We start from the raw sequence: 27,607 nt of genomic DNA, 5'->3' as shown, positions 1-27,607 counted from the left end.
TGCATTATATGTTCAAGAAATTGGAGTAGCTCTTTTATTTATGTTTCTTTAAAATGACTGGCAGATGGGGAAAAAACCTTCAGAGAAGTGGCCCCAGGCTGTCATGAAACATGTATTTAACACACCCACAGTAAACTACTAAACACTTCAGAAGGTACAGCCGCTGTAAACACAGAGTAGTTCCTTTTTAAAGTCTGATCTTTGGACTACTTAATTCAGCACAAATTTGAGATGTTATGGGGAGTCAATTTATAGAGTAACTATTAGCCATATTTTCCATTAACATGATGACAGCATATTCTGTAAGGGCAGAGACATAATTTTAAGGACCTTTTCAAAACAAACCCTGGTCTTGGCTTTATTTTTAAGTCACAATAGCAATGTATTTTTCCTGCTACATGTGGAAGGACCACTGTGAGCTGAAATAGAAATCTCAGACTCCCCAAAGTCAGGCTCTTATGCAAGTGAATTCCACACACAGGGCAGTTTAGTCTACCTGAACCAATTTCCAAGACTAAGTCTAAATCTGGAATATCCCAAGAGAAGCACAAGCTTCAATCATCGAAATCCCAGCAGACACACAGACTCCAGCCTAAGGTCTGGAACACATTTAATCAATTCACTGTGCTAACTCTCTACAGTTTCATAAAATAGCCAATACTGCAATAACAGGGCCAGAAATTAATTGTACACTGGTTGGTGAATTACACAGAAGTAACAGGCAGCACTGGTATTTATTGCAGCTGGGTGATGTAGTTGCTGTTGAGGTACAACTGCACCTCAGTAAAAACAGGTGAGAGACAGTTCGTGTGTGCACACCTGGGGGGGTATGTGTGTTTGAGTGCTGCTTTCCATTAGAAAAGCAGCACTGGTTTCACTGGTAACAGTGTTATCTATATAAATATAAATACACACATTTATAAATACCAATCCTGCTTATAAACAAGCATGTAAACAAAGAGGGAGGAATCAGAAATTTAAATTATTAGGCAATGAGAAAATGAATGAAATTAGGGGAAAATTGGGTTGAATAAAAAGTGCTGAGGAAGGGTATCAGAAATATTAGATAATGGGGAAAGCTCTCAGAAGTAAGACAAAAGAACCTCTTGTTTTGCTCTTTTTGGACTAGACTTGACAAATGCTCCAGTGTTGAGTTCTAACAAAGAGACAAGATCACATTCTAGGTCTTTTTGTTCTGCCTTTAACAAGTCTTCATAGTGATACACTGATGAGACCAGATACCAGATTGTTATCTAAATTCAGCTGCTAAATTCAGTGTTAAGACACTAAGTTCAAACCACACATTGCCACATTTATTTCACAAGTCGAGCCTGAGGATGGATTCCTCCAAGATGAAGCAGCCCATAAGCATCATTCTCTCCCTCTGCAAAGGTACTCTTAAATGCCAGAGAAACAAAATCCCTGTAAGGCTCTGACAGTTCACCCTTCAGCACACGGACTGCAAACGCATCTCTGCGCTAATCGTGCAGGCTGAGGAGGAAGCAAACACTTAGCTGCTGTTTGCATAGAGGCTGCTTGTAATTTGATGTAATGTACTGTACACCAGTCAACACATATTGAAGAGAGAACGTACACACTGCAGAGAAGGCAGAGAGGCTGTGCTGACATCTAACACGTTTTAGTTACCCTATTATAGATGTTCTTTGAGTTCATCAAATTACCAATCAATTTATCTGATCTCTAAAAGCTGTGTACTGAGGTATATTAACTACTGAGCTTCACAAGCTTTCAGCAAAAAAGCCATTAAATGGGTGAATTGAGCACAAGGTACTTGAAGTCAGTTTGTGTTGGCCAACAGCAACAAGGAAAGAACCTCTCCCTGCAGAAGGGGAGACTACAAGGAACATTAGCCTCCTCTAGATGCTGTTCAGCCCTAATGGATACCCACAGAAAGCAGAAATCAGGGATGCTGCCCTCCCTCCTTCTCCCCCAGCATGACATTTAATGTCTGAGAAAAACTGCAAAGGAGGAGAGGATGGGAGGTTGGAACCGGTTCAGATGATGATTTCAGGTTTGTTCCTTTTTCAGTTTGTTCCCGTTCAGAAATTTAATTCACGCATAGGACAGGATCTACAATTCTCTAATCAAAGCCTGTGCCCTGGGAGACTGATAGAGCCACTGCCACCTCAGAGCAGCATCCACACAGCCCCAGACAGGCAACCTGAGCGACTGGAAGCGATCTGAATGATTAGGATGGATCTTGTCAGCCTATTTCAGAAACTACACTGGGGATTATTCTTGTATTCAGAAGATTAAATCAACAGTTTGATGAACTGGGTGCTTTGCTGTACTGCTCTACTGGCCTGAGAGGCAAACTGCTTTTTTGGATTATAGATGTTGTAGGTTCAAAGAAAGCACTGGTGGTTTTGTGAGAGGAAGGGCTTGCAGGAAGGGCTGGGGATGAATAGAGAACTCAACAAATCAGATAAGAAAAGAAATTGAAATTGTGAAGATATTGTAAGGTTCAATTATGGAGATGGGGACAAGAAATTCTTCTGAAAGGGAAACACATTTTTTGAGACCAGAACTTCATTTCACACTAGCTGTTCTTCCTCCAGGTACTCACAGCACTGGATGGAGCAATAAGCTGATGGCTGCAAGACTGTGACTGGAGGCAAACAAAGCAGCCCTTACACACATGGCAATAGCTCACACACAGACCCAGGACATTACAGGAGAAAGCAAATGGTGTCAGTGGCACCTGCCAGGACCTATCAATCCATTTACCAAAGGGCACTGAATCTTTAACCCCTACTGAGAGGGCAGAGGGTTGGTTGAAGGTAACACCTGAACACAGCTTGTTTTTTCAAAGGCAGGTGAGTGACCCCTAGGTCTCATGGATACAGACAAGCCTGGCATCCCAGCTCAAGGAATGGATTTCTCATCCCCTTTGAAAGAAATCCCCTGCTACTTCTGCCAGGTGATATCAGTTTGTGCAGTCCCACAGAGTCTGCTTTAAACTGATGATGAAGATCCAACATGAACGTATTTTTCTAGGAGGCTTTTTTTTTTTCCACGCTTCTATCACTTTTTCTCTGCAGAAATTTTTATTGAGACAAGTTACCAGCCATAAACCAGAAATGACAGTGGACTTGCATGTAAGGGTGACCTTGGCACACCAAAGTGGGAGACAGCTCCAAGAAGAAGGATCAAGGCCAATAAGAATAACAAACAAAAATAACTTTGCCTCCCATTCTTTACACATCCTAAATGCTTTACAAACATGAATTAAATGGGAAGAACAAGGGCAAAAAGAGATTAATTTAAACAAACCAAACAAGATGAATGCCACACACAAAATTACAAGATTTGTGAAGCCAAGCAGAGAAAAAGGTGCAGTCGACCTTATTAATAAAAAAGGTATGTATTCAATGCATTCCTTTCCCACTTGCACAAATACTTTACAGCTTATGAATACCTCTTGTGCTACTTACTGCTCTGAAAAAATACAAGCAGAAAAACGTTGCATATTAATGCACCCACTGCTCACAGCAGTCCACAGCCGCCTAACAGGAGATAACATGGGAGCCAGAGCTTAAGAAAATCCAAACAAAGAAGAGGCATCATCTACAGCAAGGAGTTTCACTTTATCTTCCAAGATTACCTTCAGCCTTTCTCTGCTGTTTTACACTACTCCAAAGAGCTGCCCGTGTTTTTGTTGTAGTGTAGCACTGCCCTTAGCTTTTGTCAGGGTAAACTCAGCAAGAGGCCAAATAGCAAAAGGAGTCAAACAAATATTTACTTGGGAGAAGGTATACAACTAATATGCTAAGTGAAATCTCCTGGCATCTGAAGGGTCCCAGGAGAGACTGCATTTCTTTCTTACGATACTTTTTAAAGAATGTTTCTACCACTTGGAGAAAGCAGGACAAAGTATACACAGAATCCCTAATAAAAATCCCAGTTTTGAGCAGTATATGTATTAACTATTTACAACAAGCTCCCTCCATTTCCCTCCCTGCTTCTCAGTAACAAATAAATGCATGAAAAAATATCATCTTGAGCTTCTCAAATTGAGTGTTTCTAAGGTTCTCCCTATAGATTGTTAGGTCTAACTCTTATTCTTTCTACCCAGAGAAACACTACAGTACAAAACCTCGTTCAAAACAGTTGAGAGAAGACACACATTTTATGAAACAATTCAAATTACATGGATGAGATGTAAAATTACTCTAACAAGTCAGAGTTAGAAGTTTAACCACTTATAACAAATTAGTCAGGTCTCATTACTGGATTACTTATTGGAGATTAGACAGTCACACTGGAAACACAGGTGTGGAATGCAATGTCTGTATCACCAGCTCCAACCCTGCAATCACACATAGTCATATAAGAAACAGTCAGCTCAAAGGAGCTTTTCCCTCTAATTTTTCTGATTACCAAAATATTTCAGGCACTCCAAAACAAAAACATGCAAGTGACCCAAGAGACAGAAACACACAACTACAACAAACTGTCAGGGCTAGATTGAGGACGACAAACAGTTTTACCAGTGTAATGATCCTCTGCAAGGAATTTGTTCAATAAAACTTGATTTTAAAAATCTCTAAGAAGTGTGCACCACACTGCATGCAGAACAAAGCCTACCATCCCTTCCCACACACATAACCCCTGACAAACTGATAATGAAGGGTGCAGCAGGAAGAATAATCCCAGCATTGGTATAATCCCAGTGCACCCACTGTACATATTCAAGTCTGCACTCAGAACAGCAGAAGGCTGCCAGTGGCAGCAGTGTGTGGCATTCGCTCAACACAAGTCAGAAGTGCAAATCAAGTGTCAGGCACTACAAAGAAACAGAGAACCAAACAGTGATTCTGACACAGCTGCCACACATGTTCACGGTCTCCCCGCATCCCGAGCACACAGTCCTGGCTCACAGCTCTCAGAGGATTAAACACGTGAGGAGAAGTTCCAAAAATGACTAGCCAGGATGGTCAAAGCATTTGGGGCAAGTACCCCACAACCTTGCTTTGATCACTGAATGGGGCACAGTGGGTCATCTGGTACCACCTCCCTGTTCAAGCAGGGTCATCCCAGAGCACATGGCACAGGATTGTGCCCAGATGTTCCTTGACTGCCTCCAATGAAGGAGACTCCACAACCTCTTTTCCCATCAGTTCAGCTCTTACAGTTATCCCTGGAGATTCAGTCACAATCAGGACCAGCATACTGAACTATATGGACCTTAGTGTGACACAGCGCTGCTGCACTCACTGTCACATTTCTTCCAGTGCTTTAGTAGAAGATGCAGGGAAAACCCCAAAAGCTGAAACACTGAAATTATTTTTTCATACATGCCCTTTCCCGTGAAAATTTTAATAAGACTGTCTGGAGAAACTGAGTTTCTCAAGATCCGTTTGAAATAAGGTACACTCATAGTTCATCTCATGCAAAACTAAAGGCAAAGCCTTTTTAGCATTTTTATAGCTTTACTGTTTCACAACACTTTGCCCTTCCATTATAAGCTATTCCATCATATAGATGGAATAACTGAGATAGATAGATGGACTAAATAATTGTTTCAAACTCCCAAAAGAGAAACGGCTATTAGAAAATGAGCAGGTTTTTCCTTCCAATTCTGTGCTCTGTCCAGTAGATTACAGTACTCTTTCAGAGATTACAAAATAAAAGGATAATGTATTCACACAATCTGCTGCATTCAGGGGAACTACTGAGTTCAATTCTGGTCAATACCTCTCAAAGACAGAGCTGCTAGGGGGAAAGTGCCAAAAGACAAACAAGTAGAATGAGAAACCTGGAAAAAACCATTCACACAAGCAGAGGCTGAAAAGGTAAGGACTGCTCAGCTTCATGGGAAGGTAAAAGAGGGAACAGAAGTCTGCAGATAATAAATAATGAAGAGAATTTCCTTTATCTCTTTCACATAAAGGACATTAAATGCAAAAAAATATTTGAAACTGATAACAGAGAACTTATAGAGTATATAAGTTAACCTGTGGCACACACTGCCACAGGATGTTGGAGGCACAGAGCTAAACAGGGCTACAGGAAAAATGCCTGAGATGCATAGAAGAACAATGGCACTAATCCAACTTTCAGTGAATAAAAATACTGAATGGAAATAAACTCTTGTGCAGCAGGGCACGTGTCTTGCTCCAACTGACAACATTTAGGAAGACTCTTCACAAAGCTGCTCTCCAGAAGTTTTCTTTGTGGCTTTATTTTGGTGAGGTTTTTTCTTCTTCTTCCTTCAAAGCCTTTGCAAACTGACCACTGTCAGAAGAAACAGGACAGTCTCTGTGTTTGATTCACTGAGCAGATCGCATGTTGCAAGGAGTATGTAACACAATTACTTTTAGCATCCTACTGGGAAGGTACTGGGTTTTTAACATCAACAGTTCAAAACATCCTTCAAAAATACATCTCTAAGTCTCATACTGCTGAATTCTGTTATCATGCAGAAGTGGAGACAAAACCAACCTGGGCACAGCAGGAGAGGAGAGAGGGGAATTCCTGATAGCCTGATCCTTAAAAGGAGAAATTTCAGCTTGCTAACTCCACACTGAGCCATCATATTCATTCACTCACTGCCAAACACCTCTGAACTACCAATGACCACACTTCAAGTGACCATCTCCTCTTAGAACAGCAGAGAAAGCAAAATTCTATTTCAGAGCTCTCCCCCACCATCCCCTTACTGAGAGCTTTTTTCTAATATAGACACACATATACACAGATATATAAAAATATATCTAAGCCTGAGTTGGAAAGCTTTAGCACAGTGGAAAGAAAAATAAATAAATAAATAAATAAATAAATAAATGTCAAGGTCTGCGTGTATTCCACAAATAAAAGCAGAATTATATAAAAGCAACAGCTAATAAAAAAGATTTTTCTGTGCTGCATTTTCCATCTTTCCAGCCATTATAGGAATAAAATTATCCACAGAGAAGATCAAAAACCTTTTTCAAAACTAATACAATTAAGCTTTATTACAGTGTTTCAAGTACATTTCTCTCCTTGCCCTTCTAGCCCCCACCACCTCCCACTCCAATCCAGACTAACGGTTGGAGGCATTCTTCTATTTTATTACCAGCAAAATGCTAGTGTTTAAGGGTCAGAAACTATCCAGTGTTTCAAGAGAGGAAAGAAAACCTGTTCTTTTTATCTACTTGCTTTTGTACATATAACAACTAGAAGATAGTTTCTCTGTAGCTCTGCAGATTGAATAGGACTATGGGCAGCCCACCTTACTCCCCCGAGAAGATCCTGTGCTAAAATATCCATCACATTGTTTACAAAGGTGTCCCTGTAGCAAGGAACATGGACTTGAAAACACAAACTACAACAAAAGATTTCAAAAAGAGGACAATGAAGGCTGGACACAAACTTCTCCCCACTCCACTGTCCATAAAGGACAGACACACAGGTTTTCCCTGTAATTTCCACTTCATGAAACCAGATCCAGAGAGAAGAATATAATAGAAGCACTCAGCATGGGACCAAGAAATTGCAAAAATTCCCTTTGCACATGAACATATGGACAACTGTGATAATTAGAACGATAGCTGCTAGATTGTTTGCAATTTCACTGAACAATCCCCATTATCTAGAAATAGAATTTAAAATACGAATGCAACACTGAGTGGAAGTTTTAATAGTTTCTTTTTAATGAATTGTACAGATTAAAGTGTTGCAAAATTGTATCATGTGAATTTGCTCACAGGCACGTTTTACCGTTGATGGCTTAAAAAAATGCAGCGTGGACAATCCTACAGTAGCAGGGAATGAAAAAAGGAATAGATATGCCAACAGCTTCCTACAGTTTCTATAATCTACAATTTTCCCAAGTTCCATACTCACCATCCTGCTACACGTTGGTAGTAAAACTGATTGATTTCTCCGTCTCTTTACAACCCATCCTTTTCATTGTTTGCATTTCTTTTTAGTCACATAACACAACTACAAGTCGAATGTATGCAACTCCCTGTCAGGAGGTCTAATTGCTTCAAATTGGAGAAGATTATTCTCCACATTTATTAAAAAATAAAGACTACTTATAACATTATTTCATTTTGCCAGGAAGTGAAGAACACATTAGTTCATAAGGAACAGCATGGCTGCTCCTATTTTTATGGCATCAATTTTTAAAAACTCATCATGGTAAACAATTAAACAGAGAAGCAAATCCCACGTTCAGGGGAGAGATTCAAATCCCTAAATGGATTTTCAAAGGTCATTTCAGGCTTAAAAGATGCTTGACAGTGTCTCTTTAAATCATGTTCATTTCAAAGGCTTATCCAGCAAGAAGCAGGCAGTGTACTGCAGCACCACTCTTTGAACTGTTTGACTCCCCAGAGAAAAATTAATAATACAACTTTAATTCATATTTATAGCAAGATTTATGTTGTGGTGGTAGAAGATTTTTTTTATTTAGGAAAGGATTTCTAACAAAAGGAATAAAAAACAGGGCACTTGTTTTGCTTTCAATTTAGCTTTCACCTAAATCCCATGGTGAAAAAGATAATGGAGTTTGAACTACCAGAAATCTTTTTTTAAGAATCATCCAGTTAAAAAAACCTTTATCTTTCAAATGCAAGTTGCTCAAAAAATTTGTACAGCTTTTCTATCACATAAGGGGTGGGGGGCAAATCAGACACTGGGAGCTGCCAGCTCTAGGTTGCAGCACAACACTTCTTGGTTCTCTATCATTTGGATCCACACAGATCCGTGTCCTACCCCTGTGGGGCCAGAAATAAAGACAAAAATCTTGGCCTTACCTTCTTCTCAATGCGGGCCAACTGCTCTTTATAGAAGGCCTCCTGTCGCCTCAACTCTGCCTCCCTGCCTTGCAGCTCCACAGCCTGGGAAGGACAACAAAACAGCATCACTAGAAGAAGAAATTAAAAATAAATGTAGTGCAAGGAAAGCACATGGGATGCAGACTGGAAGGAACTAAAAAAAATCACTGCTCAGGACTCGTGCATGGGATCCCCCTCAGTGGAACTACGAACCTTAAGAACTGCAGCCCATTTTGGGTTATCCCCTGACATTTGAAATGCTCTTATTAACATAATACTTGAACTCAAAACCTTGATTTTACTACTTCTTACTAAATGAAAACATATAATCATAGAAAGGTGACACTTTCCCATTCCCTTTTTCAGAACTCCATCTTATCCATGTCTTTGTTTTTCCATGAATCATGACAGTAATTACTCAAATGTTCTTCACCTTACCTTAAAAAAACCAAACCAAATCCCCTCAAATCCTCCTCTTTATAATCTCCTGCCCCTTGGAGTGTCCAAAAGCTTCTAAGGATTAAATACTTCCCCTACAATAGACATAGGACTATCCAAGATAATTAAGTACTCTCTCCACATGCTCTCTGTGCATTGCCCATCAGCACCCTCAAAGTTCCTCTGGCTGGTGCTGCAGACTCAGAGGGAAGATGGGTGTCAGAGAATTTCTCTTCTATCTTCCAAAGTATAAGCATGACACTTTCAAAACAGTAAATCTGGTATTCATCAGCTAAACAGTGCTCAATTAAAAAGTCTGTGTGGGTACAGCAACAGCTGTAGCCTTCTAGCTCCTTACAGCCAGCACCACTTCATTATATTCCCATCCCTAAACTAAACTAGCATTAAGAAAACATGACATTGATGGAACTGAATCAAACTTCTGAAGTTTAAAAATATCAAGCAACAACAGCCAGAAAAGATGGCACTTGTTCTTCATCCCCCATCCTACCTCAAAATCTCTGGGGCCACATAAGTTATCAGCAGGCAGAAGACCTTTCAAAACCCAGAATGATTAGCCTGCTTAACATGGACACAAATCCTGCCAGTCCATAGCATCCCAGCAGCATTGCTCTTAACTTCTAATGATGGTACAACCACAGAAAATGCTGGTCCAACATGATTAAGCAGCTGGGACAGAAATATTCCCGTGGGCTCAGACCTGTCATTTTACGGCCAAAAGCCATTGCTAACAAGAAAAATTACATCTGAAAGCAAGTTGCTGTGCATGTCCTTCTTTCTGCTCCCCTGCTGATGGAAATACAGTGGTATAATAGGGCTTAGAAGAGATTTTAATCTAGGCAGTGAGGGTGGTTGCTAAGCAAGCAAGAAAAGGAGTATATGAAATAGGAAGGTTGTAGGGGTGTGGTGGTGGTGTGGGTTTCTTTGTTTGTTTTTAAAGAAATATTTTGGTTTCCACGTTTGCTATCCCAGAAAACAGGACCAGGATAAGGCACAAGCAGTAGAGACTCATATCTAAATCCTCTCTCTCTCAAAGGCACTTGATTAAAAGTAAAACCTCTGGCTTTGCTTTAACCTATAGCTGTTATACTACTTCCCACCTGCAAACCAACTGGAATATGATGGGAAGAGGGATGAGAATGAGCTGCCCCATACATGCAGCCTGACAAAAGAGATATCACAGCTACAATAGGGACACTGATGGGTACTTTGTAAGTGCCAAAACTATAACCATTTTCTTGTAAGAGAACAATAGCTGTCCCTCCGAACCAATCTTCTACACAGAAAAGGACTAAGCAATTTCAAATATAATGAAACAGATGTAAGAAAGTGGGGTGGTCTGGTGGATGACCAAAGGACTCTGATTCCCCTGCAGTTTTCTGCATAACACTCATAAAATTGGACTACTCCACAAGTGACCTGTATTTCCTTAAGAAGAAAATAAATATGGAAGAAAAAGAAGAGTAAGACAGGACTGACCCCTCTGCACGATTCAGATGGAAGGTGCATCATATGATGGAAGAAGAAAAGAAAAAAAAGAGTTTAAAATAATGGATTCTTATAAACTTATGAAAGCTTCTGTTTAATCAAAATAATTATGCATCAGTGCCAGTCTCCTGGGATAGGGAATATTCTGGAAGCACAAAATCAATGCATGTAACATGTGTGCAAGACGCTTTATTCTATTTCTGGCAAGACATGGATCACAAGCCCACACACTCACTCAACTTTTCAGCCTGTGAGTTTGCCTGACCTCATTCACCAAGAAATCCAGCACACTTATCCTTACAACCCCCCTGGAGGGAACACAATCCAAATACCTAATCTCTCAAGCAGGGTGCTGAGATGCAAACACAGTAGGGGGGTGTGCTGCTCTGCACAAGGACGACCCATGGACTGCCAAGCTGACCTCACTGGAGCTGGAATGCCCCCAGTGAATAATTCCTCCACACCAATGCACCCTGCAGCAGACACACATTCTGTTAGCCACTTCCCCAGGGTCTTGCAAAACCAAGGTCAAAGAACCAAAACCGAATCTCCCAACTGCAGACTACAACCTCAGAGTACTCCCCATTCTTCCCCCTAAGTAATTTCTCCCATATTATCCCCCATTGTCCCACTTATCACCCATAATGTATGATGAACTAGGGATAACAGACAAACCTTGTACTTGCAACACAAACATATTTTCAATGCCTTGCTTGTTTTCAAGAGCTGCTGCTGTTTCAGTGCATTGAAGTATGCAGAGAAACACTCTATTTGTGACAGATCTGCTTCAAAGTTGCTTTCTGCTTCCCTCTATCCCCAGCTGTTATTACTAAAAACTTTAGTACACGTTATGATGATGTTTGAAGTATGAACGGTATAGCAGAGCATGTGTCATTTGAAACATTCACTGTTCCAAACTGGGTTAGGCAACCAGGGACATTTTGAATGAATATAGGATATTTATTAAGAGTTCCTCTAGTCCTGCTGGTTATTCCCTACCTGAAGTCAGAAGCCTGTGATGTCCCAGACAGAACTGGCTGCTATGGAGATGATTAAAATTTCACAGGGGATTGAGATTCCAAGTACCAAACAAAGCATCAATACACTTTGCAGAAAAAGGCCTTTAGAACTAAAGAAAGAAGGAGAAGGAAAAACATGCATGATAACACTGATTTGAAAATCAGATATCAGAAAGCTGCATTTCACTTCCATGCTGCAGAACAACACTGGAGCTTGAACATACTGTGCAAGAGGTGACCAAAGCCCAGAGATGACATCTAAGATGTGTAGAACACAGATAGTGTGATGTCCAAGAAGTATGAACACAGAAACAAAACAGAGACGGGGGAAAAAAGCATACTCAGCTATAGAACACAGGAATGCACCCAAAACTTAGAAAGGGGGATGTATTTATAGAAGAACATGTATGCAATTGGCCATTGCCCTCTGTACAAAAGCTAGGTATAAGATACATTCAAGAAATGCTCAAGAATCCCCTGTGATGGTGTCAGAATTCACAAGCATTGCATTCTTACAAAAGGACAGTGAAGGCGTACTACCAACATGCTGCTACAGCTTCCATGGGCATGGATCCATGGACCGGTTGGGTGCTCTTTCAAATTCTTCTTCTGTTTTATCTTTACACTTTTTCTGCAGCCCAAGGTTTTTCAGGTTATCTCAGTGCTGCTTTGAACAGTGACAAAGAGCCAGGGCAGAGTTATGTGTGATTCTCTGCCTCCTTCTCCCCCTTTATCAAGTAACCCATTTAGAAACAAACTGTGCAAGCACATTTCTAAAGCTATACATTATATACTGGCTCAACTAAAGGATTCAAGCACTGGCCTGCTAGCTGACAGACAGGCCAAAAGAAATATTTTACAAGCTCCTAATTGAGGTAATGAAATATTATTGGTTCATTCTCTATGAACAAAGCCAGACAATCTCAGCCTTGTCCTGAACTGACACCAACATGCCACACATCAGACTGTGCAACTGATCTAGAGCTCAGCTTCACTCTAACTATAACCATTCCCAAATTAGCTTTGGCTTTGCCCCCCACAAAATATCACCAGATTTTTATTATTTTTAATCACAGTCCCACCCCATTACCTAGTTAAACACGAAAACTAGGGAGGAAATCTGTTTGAAAAAAAGGGCTTCTTGGCAGGGTCAGATGATAGTAAGGAATGTAGCACCCAGGAATAAAGTGCAGTGTTAGCACAGCCCACAGCTGACAGCTACCATCAGGCTGTCTCTCTCCTCAATACTGTTTGGGTTCTGCAATTTGAGAAGACGATATGGAGAAAACTCTACTGGAGGACAAAAATCCCAAAAACTTTCTCTCTGCAAAGGGCAACTCAAGCTAGAAGGAAAGGTCCAAACCTCAGCCTATAAAGAACTTCCCAAAAGGCAAGTCACAGCATTTGGCAAGACTACTGCAAAAATATTTATCTTCTTGGCAAAGCACTTCCACCACTCACAGACAAACTAGCAAGATGATGCCTAGATAATCAGTCAGAAGCAATCCAGGGAAATACGCTACAAGGATAAAGGAAAGGTTCTGCAGTCTATCAAATGCCTAGTTTCTACATCATCCTGTCTCTGCTGAGAGGAGTTATCAGCTTCCCTAAAAGGTAAGCAGTTACATCTCTGCAGCAGCACAGCAGAGATGTTATGGCTGGGCACCTCAGCTTGCCACACTTCACAACTGCAAATTCTAATACCTTGTGCTTTCCCAAGTCTCTTCCAGTCCTGGTAGCAGTCCAGGTGGCAGGGGAGAAAAACAAATGCTATTAAGGACTCCAAGGTGAGAAGATGGAATTGATAGCAATTCACTAAAGATCAGAGCTAACTCCAAAATTAGCTGGCTGGCATGTTCCTGGCCAAGTCTAAAGGGAATGGCAGAGCTGAAAGGGCAGCACTGAAATACTAAGAGGCAATTTGTGTACTTCATGCCCAAGACTGAATAGCAGAACTTTACAGGGAGGCTTGTACCAGGCAAGTAGCCATGGGAGAGCCTTGACTCAGCCTCCACTGGCATCAGCAGAAATATCACCATTACCGTGGAGCTGCTTGCAATCGCTATTCCAGACACATGAGGCCTACAAAATCACTGGCTTTTTGTCCTACCTCTCATTCTGTTGAAGGCAGGTGACCAGGTTCTATTTTAGAAACCAGATGCAACTCATAGCCTTAAAAAGCAATACTGGTATAACCTTCATTTCCTCCTGTTTCTGCTACTCTCTTAGCCAACAATACACATCACCAGATCAAGTTTGGTTTCAGCAGCTGTAAGCTACACAAAAGGAACCAGTGAAAATCTTTATGGAGGAAATAATATGCAATTTTCTAGCTGAACACCTTTTAAAATGTAATGACAGAAAATAAAATCCTGCATCTGTGCTCAGTAATAACAATCCGTACGCGCGCAGTAACAACATGACACTTGGAATAAGCAAGATCCAGACAAAAAAGAGAGCTTACCCAGGCGTCCAAATCCACAGGCTTGGAATAAAGAGAGCGCAAGATAGAAAGGAAGGGAAAGAGCAGAAAAAGAGAACTCAGTGATTTATGGAGGCCGCCTGCTGCTGTGCAATACAGCTTTTAGGATGACAAGTTTAGAAAAGTTCCTTTAAAATGACAAGCATCTTAAGCAAGGCAGTGCTGTCCCCTGTTGGGAACTGTGCTGTTAAAGCAAAACAAAAGCACATGCACCCCCTAAACCAAAACCAAAGCAAAGCCCCCACAGCCTCCTGCGGGACCCCCCTCTAGGGCAGGAGCTAAGCAAAGGCAGCTGGGAAACAGCCAGTTCCAGGGAGCCATGCAAGGTGCTGCACAATGTTAGAGATGCTGATACACAACATGCACCAGTGAACGTGGCAATGCTGGGCAGACTCAAAAGGAGGTGGTCAACAACTGTGCTGCTTCCAATTACATGCTAAGAACAAGTAATCTTTTAAAGGGTGTTTTTGAATGCACAAGCTGACCTACGTTGCAAGTCATCTTCCACGGACAATTTCAAAGAGTGATTCCTAACAGAAAGCCAGTTGACTGATTAGATTCCCAACCAGATTTCCCTTCACAGGCAACTGAAAATCTCTTCAGGGCACAGTCCAAACCTCTGTCAAAGCCAAGCTGCCTCCACCCGCACCTTCTTTTGTCCACAAGCCTATTTAAGTGTGCAGAGAACCAGATAAAGCAGGTTGCAGTATTGCCTCTTCTTCACTTGTTACTACTTTTTACTTACACAGTAACCCAGCAGCAGCAAAGCGAGTACAAGATGATAAACATTTCATGCCCATAACCACCTCCCTTTGAAGCCAAGGCATTTATGAGGCAGGCACAGCTCTCATTTGCTGTCAAGGGCTGCAAGTGTTCCCTGCCTCTCAGGGCTACCTTCAATCAGCAGCACATTGGCTAAGCAGGAACTTCAGAATGGCTGGCCTTTTTTATTATGATTATTTATTTGAGGGGAGTTGACAGGGCACAAGGAACTTTCCTCCTGGTCATAGTTCACTGCTAGAGGGAGCAGACGGTGGAAGGTAATATTTTTATGGGATCTGCCATCATTTTAATGGCAGAGAGTGACTACTTTAGGTAACTGAGGGATGATGTGTCATCAGATATGTGTGTCGTCCATCCTCATCCTTTGCAACAGCTCAGAGGGCTGGAACTGAACATCTACATTTCAGCTGAGGGAAGCCAATTCCACCCTTTCTGCAGACAGGTTTGACATAGCAGCATCGAGTCCTTGGCCAAACAAACCAATACACAATAGGTGTTTACTGGTCATCACTGACCAATCTTGACAGAAGCCTGATTTGAATAACATTTTTCTTCCTGATGATTTTTACAGTCAGGACAGATGCACTTAGTTTTGTTCTCACATTTTAGCAATTGCAAGTCTGTCCATCCTCAGCAGATGGACAGGAGGAACACAGCACACTTCATGGTGCCTGCTATTATTCCAGCAGGTGCCTGCTATTATTCCAGCAGGTAGGTCATGCACACCACTAACTCTTTACCGGATGTACCTCTGTCATCCTTGAGTGCCTGAGCCGTGAACTGACACATTCCTGGTGGACAAACACTTGCATGACAAAATAAACACAAGGTACTTACTCAGTGGCACTGGACAGGGGCTGAGAACAGAAAGCAAGGAGAAGGAACCAGCCCTATCACCAATATGCGCCCCAAACGATACAACGCACAGCAGCAGAATTAGGGTTTTAGAGAATGTAACACTGTTACTAATCACAGAGCATCTCTTCTGCAGGCACTGCCAAAGCCTCTAATTCTGTCAACCTTCAGAAGGGGGGAAAATTATTACTCCAAGAATAGGAATAGATACACTTAACTGAATGGAAACAGGAAAATTAAAATGTGTAAACACAGTAGGACATATTGCTGCATTGGAAAAAAACCCCTGACTAAATAAAATACACTAATAAAATAATACAAAAAGGAAAACTGAAGAGGGCTACTGGTTTAAGCTTTGCTAACTTCCAAGCATGTGCCAAGATCTCTTTGCAGACCTGCATTTACCAGTTTTGATAACAAGAGACACAGCCTGTCCATTTATATTTTCAAAGTCTAAGCAATCTGTTTAAGAAATGAGCAGTATCTGGTTTCCTTGCTCCCTAAGTGAGCTTCATTTCCAACTCCCAGATGGCAGCTCATGAGTTTTATAATTCCAGCCCTGGGATACAAGTCATCTTTCAACACCCTTGGTCAATACTTCTGAACTCTTCTGCTGAAAATGGTTTTTTCCTCTTCCAGGTAACCCACTGGACAGCAACCACAGGAACAAGAATAAATACTGGACTTAATCGTTTGAGGTCAAAACCCAATCAAGATATTCCTCCTAACTGTATCAGAAGCAAAAGGTTACTGAAACAGGATCTCAGGCCAAACCAGCAACCTCTGTCCTGGGGATTCATACAGGCACTTGGAGAAGACACTGGCTGGATATGGGAACTATGTGAGTAATACATCTGTGCTTCTGAAAATTTCACATCTGAGCATTCATTATACAGGCAGGGGATGCCTTCCCACATACATATCAACAGTCCAACTTCCAATGGAACCAAGAAGACAGCACCAAATTAGTATTTCACTCATACGGGCAATTCCCTGCAACTTCTCCCAGATCCATACACTACATCACCCTTACACATCATGCACACCACTCAAGTCTGTCACAGTGTGGGGAAATGTAAAAACGGCAGTGAACAATAAAAATGCAGTTCTGCGATTGGTGGGGAGGGAGGAAGGGATCAGCACAGGGCAGTGACCTTTGGAAGGACAATGCCTTTGTAACCTGACTGGAACCAGCTTCCCCCTAAAGTCCATTTCCTTGCCATAGTCAATAAGTTTGTCACAGAACAGATTTCACTGCAGTGTGACCAATGACTCAGGAATCCAGACTACCAGCTTAGTAGAGATCTCCTACTTAAGAACTGCACACGAAGTATTTTTAGGGGCACTGCCAGCTTCGGGAGTGGAAGATAGAGTGGGAGATGCGAGAAATGAGAGGCAGCAGGTGCCCAAAACCCAAGACAGCTGTTGGCAACAACTTTTGCACTCATATCAGTATCTGAAGAGCTCTGCAGCATATATTCCAACATCTTGATGACCAGACTTCATCACTGAATGAGCAAACAGTCATTTCTTCTTAAAGAAATAATCCAGCTCTAAATTTATCATGGTCCACAATGATAGGAATTCAAGTATTTAAAGAATATATCTAGACATTCAGTATCCACTCCAGACTCTTCAACTCTTCCAGTTTAGTGAAAAACTGAAGCAGTATCAATATTAAATGTAATGAGAGTCTGAGATGTAACCAACTGACAATGGAGAGGGAGAAGGAAGAGACTGAACAGCAATCAATTCTGAGGAAAGGCTGTGATGAAATTGCTTAACTCTGATGTATACAGACCATACACAATTCTGCAAACATTAAGATGGGAAGCAGCCAAAAAAACCTTTGCCCTTCTATGATTCAGGGACAACTGCATCCTAATACTTATGGCACTGCTACAAATAGGTTTGCAATGCTGACCATTGATGGTTTTCATTTAAAACAAAATTAAGAGAAACCTACTTTATAACATCCAAAGTAAACCATCTGCTTTCATTGCTTGCTTTAGTACTCCAGCCCATTTCCACATTCTCCTCTTCCCATCACCACTTCTATACATGCATACATACAGTTTTCATTTTGTAGGCTGCCAACAGACAAGGCATTCAATGGTTTTAGAAATCTTGCAGAGTGTAGGTTCTCTAGAGATGTATGCTCAAGATGCTTATTTCTCATAGCAGGTGAGTCAACAACTCATCCTAAATTTTTACCTTCTTGCTTAAATTCCTACTCTGCCTATTAAGACTTAAGAACCTCCAAGTCCTTGACCAATTTAGAACAAGAAAAACAAACCAACAACCAAAACTTCAAGAAAGGGCATAATGAAATTCTGTATTAATTATGACTTTCTATCCCAGAACATATTTCAGACCCTACTGAGTCAATGAGGTATTTCTCATAAAGCTAGAAACAAAGGCCACTCAACTCTTCTTGGATTATTTCTAGCTCATAATTATTAATGCAGACTCCCATTACACTAGCCTAAGGGTGGCATATGGCTTTCTAGGGATAGGACAGACGGGGGGAAGTAACAGTTATGCATGCCTACATCCCAGTCTCATTGCTGTGCCTGCATATGGGGACAGAGCTCTCTCTTGCCAGATTCTTAAATACCAAATATATTAGCTTCTGAGTCAAGCATAGTACCTCACACACAACCACTGTTTTGAAAAAGATCAAGATGGCATTCATAACCAACCCATGTGCCTCCAAGCAGTAAAAATCATGAACCCTGTGTGTTCAGAAGGAATTCCCTTCCCACATTTGCTCTCAGACACTACATGCAATTTTTACCTGCCTCTGAAAAAACCAGGTATTTATAGGCACCAGCCAATGGATACAGGTTAGCATAGCAGAAAGAACACAAATTTCCTGCCACCAGATTAGAAACCTAATTTTTTTTAAATTTAAAAGTTATTATCTCAAATACTACACAGTTTAAAAGAAATGCAGTTGACTTTGGGGCTGCTTTTTAATACAGAGACTATCTTAATTACATACTTAAGAAAATTCTTGAAAGCCTTCAGCCATGGTCATGCATCCTCTGCCTGTCTATGAAATTCTCTGGCAGGTGGAGAATCAGGTGCACTTTCAAACAACACAGTTTGTTTTTACCCCTTTGACAGCCTTGTAAATTTTCCTCTTTTGCCTGCTCTTTCATCCCAGATGTACACAAAGCACACTTTACACAGCCTTGCAGGGTCAGTATCATTCTGGGGGGCAGATTCCAAGCTACCAACTTGCCAAGATGCATGTGGGAAAGACACGCAATAATTAACATTCAGTATAAATCATGTGGATTCCAAAGCCTTACTGAAAGGACCACACAAAGCATAGGGGACTCAAAATAAATGGTCTAGGGTAGTACACATACATAACCATACTTGTAGTAAGGTGTTACCTATGAAGTAAAAACACATGGAAAGAATAATCAGAGACTGCCCAGGAAACGAAAAGCATAGAAGTGAGGAACTTGATCTCAATCTCCCTCATTTTCTCCAATCAATTAAGACACACAGGCAGCATACACTAAATTTCCCTACAATCAATTCTGAAAACCTACCTTGATCTTTACCTGCAGCATTCCCTACATCCTAGGCCACGGTCAGTGTTATGAAAAGGCTGCCAATTAAGTTGTGGTTTTGAGCTACAGACAAAATGTCCACTAGAGACTCTGATTCTTGCTTCCAAAGCCCTTGCAACCCACTGTGTGTTTTAGGAAGAGAATATACTGGCTCTCAAACGCACACACTCTTGGCTCCTCTCAGGGCTGCGGTAAGAGAAAACGCTGCAAGGTTGCATCTTTTAATGAAGTCCGAGTATATCATAATGAAATCATCTGCAAAAAGAAGACTGTAGATTCAGCAACAAGGATTTCAGGCTATTGTAAAACTGCATTCTTTATTTTTACATTGCAATCTCTAGGGCATGATTGTATCAAGAGCAACTCACAAATCTATGCCACTGCCAGCAAAATTTTGATTTCCATTTGATAGGACAATTTGCAAAGAGCAGTTTTCCCACTGTGCAAGTGCTTAATGTTTCTAAAAACTACAAGAATTCAAAGCTGATTCAACAACCATTTACTGGGCAGTGCAAGACACTCTTGTTTAAGGCAGATGGCTTGGAAAATTCAGGGTGGGGGGAGAGCATTCTCTCTTTCTATGAAGGAGCAGTACCTGGAAGTCTATCAACAAGGATCACAAACCAGGTCTTGCTGTTGTCGAGAAGAAGGTGGCAGAGACTGGGTGCAGCAGGAAGAGTTAAACAGCTTGAGAAACTTCCCTTAGGAAAAGAAAACATTTTGCTGTCAGTGAAGCTCCTGAAGCTCAAAAATTACATTGCATGCTGAGGAACCAGAGAAGTATTTATTTCTGGACCTTTTAATCAAAAGCAAGAAGCTTGAAATTTAGCTTTAAAATAGGGTATGATCTAAATATAGCAGTCAGATGACCTGAGAGAGCCAAGACTCATGCTTCATGAGTTTGGAGATTTAAAGAGTCAATCCAACACAGTGTCATAGAACCCTAAAGACAGATTGCTATATTTATTGTAGCAGATACTATTTACAAGCATATCTCCACTCTGTTTGCTCTGTAATTATAGTTGGGGTACATACAATCATTTGTTTTCTGTAGCCTCCTTTTGAATACTACACCTCCAAAGTCAGTGAAAGTAATTTTAAGAACCTGTTGATTGATTTATTGATCAAATAAGTTGACCAGTGCAATAGACTGGAAATAACCAGACAGGAAAATGATCTGATAAATATTCCTGGAGACTAGTCACTATAGGCATTGGAAGTCAGCAGAAAAGAAACCCTCGAAGGCAGGCTCAGGCTTTTTTTAGAATCTGTATTAACAGTTAGGCCTAAAGCTTCATTCCCTATGCAGGCCTGCTTGGTCAAGTGCACTCCCCAGCCAAGTGTTTGAGATAACTCTGCAGAATCCAGTGTTAGCTATCAAATTCAGCAGAAGCAATTGGCCAAAGTGCAGGTCCTATTACCAGAAACAATGTGAGAAGAAAGGGAGGGGGGGTCTTATACATGGTTTTAATCAGGAAGCAGATACTTCTCTCTGACCAAGGGCATGAAAGAAACCCAGGCAGAGGATCATCGTCCACAGACAGCTTCCAGTGCTGGCAGCTGTTTTCTGGTGATTCTGTGGTCAGACTTTACCAAAGCTTTCACTGAGCTCCAACTGCAAGAAGCAGATCATGCCCCTGGCTGGCACTGAAAACCACAAACTCATCTATCAAGTATTCACTGAGATGGCCTGGGTTTTTTTCCTGTACATTTAATTGCGATTTAATGAGGTTTTCAAAGAAACATGTTGGCAGCTTATCATAAAATTAAGCTGAACACATCTTGTACTCCTTTTACACTGTCCACTCAGTTGTGTGAAGAACTGTCATCCAACTCAAGCAAGAGGCAAATTAAGCATTAACTCCATTGAATAGGAGTGGTTTCCTATGAGGAAGAGGAAAGGCACACTAACAAAGCAGGAGGCAAAGAAAAAGCTTTCACTACCACTATTATTTGTACAGTATTTCAGATAATCTTTTGGCACTGTGGTTTTGGGGAGTCTACATTTATCCCCAGGACAAAGGAATTAAACGTCCATGGATGTCAATAGCTTATTCCACAAGTATAAAATTCTAGCAGGAAAAATACACATTCAGGTTCAGCCAAAATAAATTAGCCAGATCAAATTCACAATCTCTCATAACCTCTCAACATTTCTGAAAATAAATGCCACACTTAGCAAAACAACCTTTAAAATAAAAACTTAAAATGTCTATTTATCTCAGAATATTATCCTTCCTGCCTGTCATATATTATATATTACATACATATAAAATCAAAAGAAAAATCCACTCAAAGAAACCAACACTCTAATGCTCCCTTTTCCATTTAATGTTGGTTATACAGACTCACAGAGATCTTAAAACATTTTAAAGGATCAAGCTCTCCTCATTAGTACCACTATCACGTTGTTCTGAACTGTGGACATATAACCTTTTGCACCTTTTCACTCTATTGAATCAATCTCCCCTGGCAACTTCTGGTGTGGCACTCTGCTCCTCCTGCCTCCGGCTCCTCTTGCCTCACTAATTCTGTGTGCAGAACTGTGAAGCACAAAATTAGACGTTTCAAATTAAGCAAGGAGAGAGAACGAGAGAACCTTATTAAATCAACATTAGCATCAGAGTGTCTTTAAAAGAGAAACTCAATTGCAAAATATTACTTGTCTCTGTAAAGCTCTTTACATTGACACAAATGAGACAGGCAGCAGCTGAAATCACCGTCCTCCATCCCCACCTTCCTCCTCATGCCGGTCACAGAGCTCGAGCTGTAAGTGCAGGATCCTTTTCGGACCACAGCCCCCAAGGAAGAAAAGCCTACCTTGAACTCACAAACACTGGAATTGCCAAGTAAAAAGGACAAGGTCTACTAACATGATGTTGGGGAAGAAACATGCACACACTAACTAGGGTACCAACACACAAAAGCAGACTCCCTTCTCCTCCCAACCTTTCCACAACACTGGTTGATCTCTCAAGTCACAGTACAAGTTACAGCCAAATCTTTCTCTCTTACAAGACGAAGAGCCATTGCAAGTTTTAGTTTCCATTCTCAGTCCCCAAAAATCGAAACTACTGACATGATGGTGATAATCAGCCCATTCTGTTCCAAAACACCTTAACTTTCTGAATGCACACCTCTAGTTGCTGACCTGATATGCTTAAACTCTTTTTCAAGATAAATCACTGGAGTATCATACCATTCCCCTGTGAGGGATAATTAGACATATTTTTAAAGACAGAAATCACCTCTAATCCTACACAGTCTTTAAACATGACTTTTCCTTGGCATTTCTTGAAGAAGAGTTGATATCTGCACCTTGTGTCAACAGAAGGAGTGTACACACCTCATACCATTGAGCAGCAGGCTTCGGACTTGTCTGTCAGGTGCCACCTAAAACAGAGTGTGTCTCGGCAGTGTCTTGTAGGGAGGGTTTGCAATGTGTGCTGCTACAGTCCTACAGAAACAAATCCTACTGAAACAATTTAAGAACAAAAAATATGTATTTCAGAACTACTTCAATTAATTAAAATCAATGTTCAGAGTCCCCATTTAGCTAGGGAATATTATCCTAAGGACAAGCAACATGAAACTAAAGCTCAATTCCTGATAACAAAACAAAGCTTTCAAAGCATTTTTGGGGAAAACAGACACTACCCAAACAGAAATAGAGGTTGAAGCTTTTGATTTCTCTACTCCTTCAATGCAATGGAAACTTCTGTATCAGCCAGACATTACTGAAAACTCTGCATTTTCCCAACAGGTTACTAAGGGCAGACTCTGTACCAGTAAATGGCAGTTTGGGAAGCCAGGGGTGCTGGCAGTTCTGACACCTCTTCAGAGCGGTCATGAAAATGATCACTTCCTCATGTGACAACAATGCTTAGATGCCATCAGCTAAGCACTGGACAAAGCAGTTCCTACACCAGGGTAAAGACAAAGTGCATCAGGGAAACAGGAAGGAAGATAAAAATAACACCCACAAGAACTAGTGTCAAAAAGCTAACTTGGTTGTGAAAGCGCTATCTATTCAACATCCTGGTTTCATAAAACAAAATGCTTCATTTTCACCTCAAAGGGCAACAGTAGCCATACAAGATTGCTTGGAGCCTTCCAAAATGAAAGGGTCAGATGAAAACAAGCGATTTACCATTAAATTATAAAAGCTGAAGAATGGGGCAAACAGAAAAGCCAGAGTGAAGCACTGAACCTGTTGTCCTAGGCCTGCTCTTGTTACCAGCCGACCCAGGCTGGTAACAAGTCTTTACCAAAATATACTTAACTGCCTGCTAGAGGCCTTTCTTCCAGCAAAGGACCACACCAAGCAAAAACTGAAAATACTGGGTTTTGTTCTCTGCTGCATCTAATTCTCCTCTAGCCTTTCCCTGGCAGTCACACCCCTTGCATTGTTATCACGTAGTGCCTTTAATTCAGTAGGACATTAACTACAACCATCAACTGAAGTAATTAGCTCACATTCACATGCCCAACACTTCCAGATCTTTAATGCCTCCATTCTGAAAAATTTTCAGGAAACAATCAACTTATACAAACAACACAAAATGTAGAACTAAAAGAAGAACAAACAGGGGAGACAACTTTTGTGCAACTTCCACCATCTAATTCTGTTTCTTACAAATCGTAAGTCAGTTTAATAACTCAGCATATACCAACCCCACAAGCAAACAATGAAATAACTAGGTATTTAAAGTCGCTTATAATTGAAAACTTGGAAAAGCTTTAAATGAAAGACAAATCTTTAAAAAAAAAAAAAAAGCATAGAAAACCACCAGAGGGTTCTGAGGGGCTTTATTTTTGTTTTCTAAAAACATACCATACTATTCATCTTCAAAGATCTCAGTGAAAATCAACACATGACAACACTTTTTGAGATAACTATTATTCCAAGAAAACTAAAGCACAAGCAAGATGCAACAATTTGTCCTGATTCATGCAGGAAAGACTAGACAAGATCAGGACTGATAAGAGAGACCCAAACCACAGAAGAAACCAAGATTTTCATCATCCATATATTCGAGCAGATTACTGAAAGGAAAACAGTCATGGTGTACTGATGCTTGCCTGTTAATATCCTTCCAACAGGGCACAATCAGAGAATTATCTCAAAAGATCCTAGTATAATGGAATGAATGGTTACACACATTTGAGATGAAGGGAAAGAGCTGGAGCAGCAAAAAAGCAATCCCTGTTTCATTCTGAAGTCTCTAAGGGATTCAGGAAGCAGCAGCAAGGGTGGAAAGCCATCCACCAAACCCAGGTAACTCATATTGCTTGCAGTGATTAACTCACTCTGGGTGTCACCCTGCCACCTTCTACCTTCAGCGTGGAAAATCCAGTGTAAGCACTGAGAGGATTCTGAAGAAGGGAACAGAAAGACTGGAAAAGAAGATGCAAGACAGATACAAAGCAAAGCTAAGAGTCACAGCAGCCTTTCTTTTCAGTAATAACTACAGGCTGCAGTGTTTACCCACTTTTGAGACATCAGTAAAATGGACCCGTCTCATCAGCACTCACTTTTTCAAGCAGCAAATCCAGAATTAATATTCACGGGTTCTGTGACTGACATAATTGCAATTTAAAAAGGGCAATTAATCATCAGCCACACTGGTGGCTGACTTTCCAGGCTGGGATCTTTTCTCTCCACACCTGCCAACAAACTCACAGGAGGCAGAAGCATCACGTGTGCACAAAGCCAAGAAGTGCTGTGCCCCCTCTTACCCCAACCCCAGGCTCATGGGGTTTGTTACTATTTTTTCTCCCATGCGTGCCCCATTGGGATAATTTGCCCACCCTTTTCTGCAGCAGTCCCCCTACAATGACCAACCCATCTCCCTTGCCATGTGGATAAGGAAAGCTCTTTCCACATTGCATCTCACTCATGTCAGCCAAGAGTGAGGTAATGGAACTCCATCACCTCCATCAGGAAGCTCTCCTCATCTCCCTGTTCTCCCCTGTATCTTTGCATAAACCAAATTAATTTTTTTAAGAGTGACATCTTATCCCATTCTTACTTGGAAAGTGAGTTACAAAGGTGAGAGCACAGGTCCAGAGAATCAGATAACATAGGCAGATGATGGAAACATCAAACCAAGCAAGTGGATTTTATCAGATGAGTCAGAAAAGCCACTAAGTCAGGGTTTACTTCCGTGCTCCCATGGAAAGATTTTCAGGCAAGTTGTAAACAAAACCAAAAACCCAACAACTGCTCTGGATATGAGTTCTGTCACTTTAAATTCTTTCTTTCTGTGTGAGCACCCATGGCCTGATGTGAAAGGTATTTGAACCAATAGCATTTAGAGAAGACACATTTGGAAATTTGTCAATCATGTTCATGTTCCCAGAAAGAAAGGTCCAAGACTAAATTACTGTAGGGTGAGTATATAACCTCTTTAGGAAGTACAGTTCTTCCTGAGAGGATGAAAGCCAAACTGACCACCATATTGTGCCAGTCTACTTATCTGAGAGGTACATAAACCACTAGAGTGGTAAGTACCACAGAACACAAGTATGAGACTGATGGTAAGATTTAGAGCTTAGCAAGCTGCGAGGTCTTCAAGTGACGTACTTAACACTATGTCCTTGGGCCAAAGCAAATATACCATATACTTCTAGGCCAAAGGAATCTTGCTCAAACAGGTGCCACTGCTGCCAGCCAGGTGCAGTAGAGACTGAGGATGCATGTTGTAACACAAGCTGTATAGTCCTCCCTTCCTCATTCCTGACAGTCAGCAACCAAAAATTGCCTTCATCATAACAATACAAAGGAAAAAAATTCAATGCTTTTGTACGTGAAAAAATGTAATTTCAATCCTAAGAATTCAGTCAGGATATAAGCTGGAGCACAATTACATACTGCACATCTTGGCCAGAGTGCCAAACAAAGGTGGTTGGCAGAACATCTCTGCCAGCAGATAACACCAACAAATGGCCTCATTTCCATCTATTATAAGATAATACATATGGTTTGCTTCCTCATACCATCCTCATTTCTATCAGGTCCCTCTCAAGATTTGCTCTCTTTTTGACACAGGCTCCAGGTGTTCTTCATCCACAAACCTCAGCGCATCATTGCAAGTTAAATGAGGTGTCTCTAACCCAGTTCTCCCAGCTTTGTGAAACTAGAGAAGCACAATTATGAGCCCCCTCCGGCTTTTTCTGCCTTCATTTTGCAAAGGTTTAGAAATCTTTTATAGATCACTTTATTCCCAAACAGACCTTTACCTTTCAATGACACAAGTATCAAACTGCCCACATAACCTCTACTCAGATCAGGCTGACCTTGTCCTCTCCTTTAACAAAATCACTCCTTAACACACAAGTGTGTGGTGTTAAGAAACAGCAGGTATTTCACTCAAGTGTGCATCTTCTCCCAGTTCAGGAGTAAATACCCTGAATCTCTGTTATATTTCCTCACAATGACTGGCTGGATCAATAATTTTTACTGGGTTCTTCTGCACTCTGAGAGAGTGTTTATCAAAAAGAGTCAGTAACAAAGCAGGGAAGGGGAGGGAAAAAAAATACAAATAATCTTCCTTAAACACAAACAGGGCTCTCGGGCTGCTGCCCAGGATCAGTGATGTTTCATTTCTTGCACTTCTTCAAAAGAAAAACAAATGCTTACAAATTTTCCTAACACCTATAAGCTTGATGCCTCCAATCAGCACTTGCTCACATCTTTATCTTCAAGCCAGTATTATGAAGCTTTGATAAGCTTTTTCCTTCCCAACGTCTCTCACTCCACATGGATAAAAACCACTAATAGAAAACCAAAATCCTTGCCTCTTCTATTGCCTACATTTAGCAATCAGCAACTGTCTGAGTATTGTGAGAGCCAAAGCACTGCCATGTATTACACACTTATCTCTGCAAAACCACCCTGCACAAGTGACAACTTCCAGGCAGGGGGGAGGGGGAGTTGTGCAGCTTTGTGATAATTAAAGCATAGACGAGTGTCACTGCTGTAGATAATTATGCATTAGCAGTGAAATTACTTAATGGAATGAAATAAACTAAGCCAAATGCTTTGTTTTAAAGGGAATTTAGGGTCTGCAAAAGGTGTCCAACTGACAGCCCAGGAGAATGAGAATGACAGTTCTCCATCCTTCATAGAAACCACACAACCCCAGC

General features: G+C 41.0%; 1 protein-coding gene across 3 annotated transcripts in view; it reads right to left on the bottom strand.

Annotated features, from left to right (window-relative positions):
* The window catches only part of CHCHD6 (coiled-coil-helix-coiled-coil-helix domain containing 6), a 110,048-nt gene that overhangs the window by 64,177 nt on the left and 18,264 nt on the right, over window positions 1-27,607 (bottom strand). For 2 of the 3 annotated variants that reach the window (XM_082288485.1, XM_082288487.1), the window contains exons 5-6: window positions 14,217-14,237; window positions 8,766-8,849 (exon numbers count right to left, since the gene is read on the bottom strand). In XM_082288485.1, the coding sequence (XP_082144611.1) occupies window positions 8,766-8,849; window positions 14,217-14,237 (105 nt within the window). The remainder of the gene's footprint in view (window positions 1-8,765; window positions 8,850-14,216; window positions 14,238-27,607) is intronic. The other variant, XM_082288486.1, reaches the window with a different exon arrangement.

The sequence above is a fragment of the Coloeus monedula genome (assembly GCF_965178545.1).
Source record: "Coloeus monedula genome assembly, chromosome: 11".
In the NCBI taxonomy this organism is placed as follows: domain Eukaryota; kingdom Metazoa; phylum Chordata; class Aves; order Passeriformes; family Corvidae; genus Coloeus; species Coloeus monedula.
The sequence above is the reverse complement of the archived record's forward strand: the minus strand, read 5'-3'. Positions and strand labels throughout refer to the sequence as shown.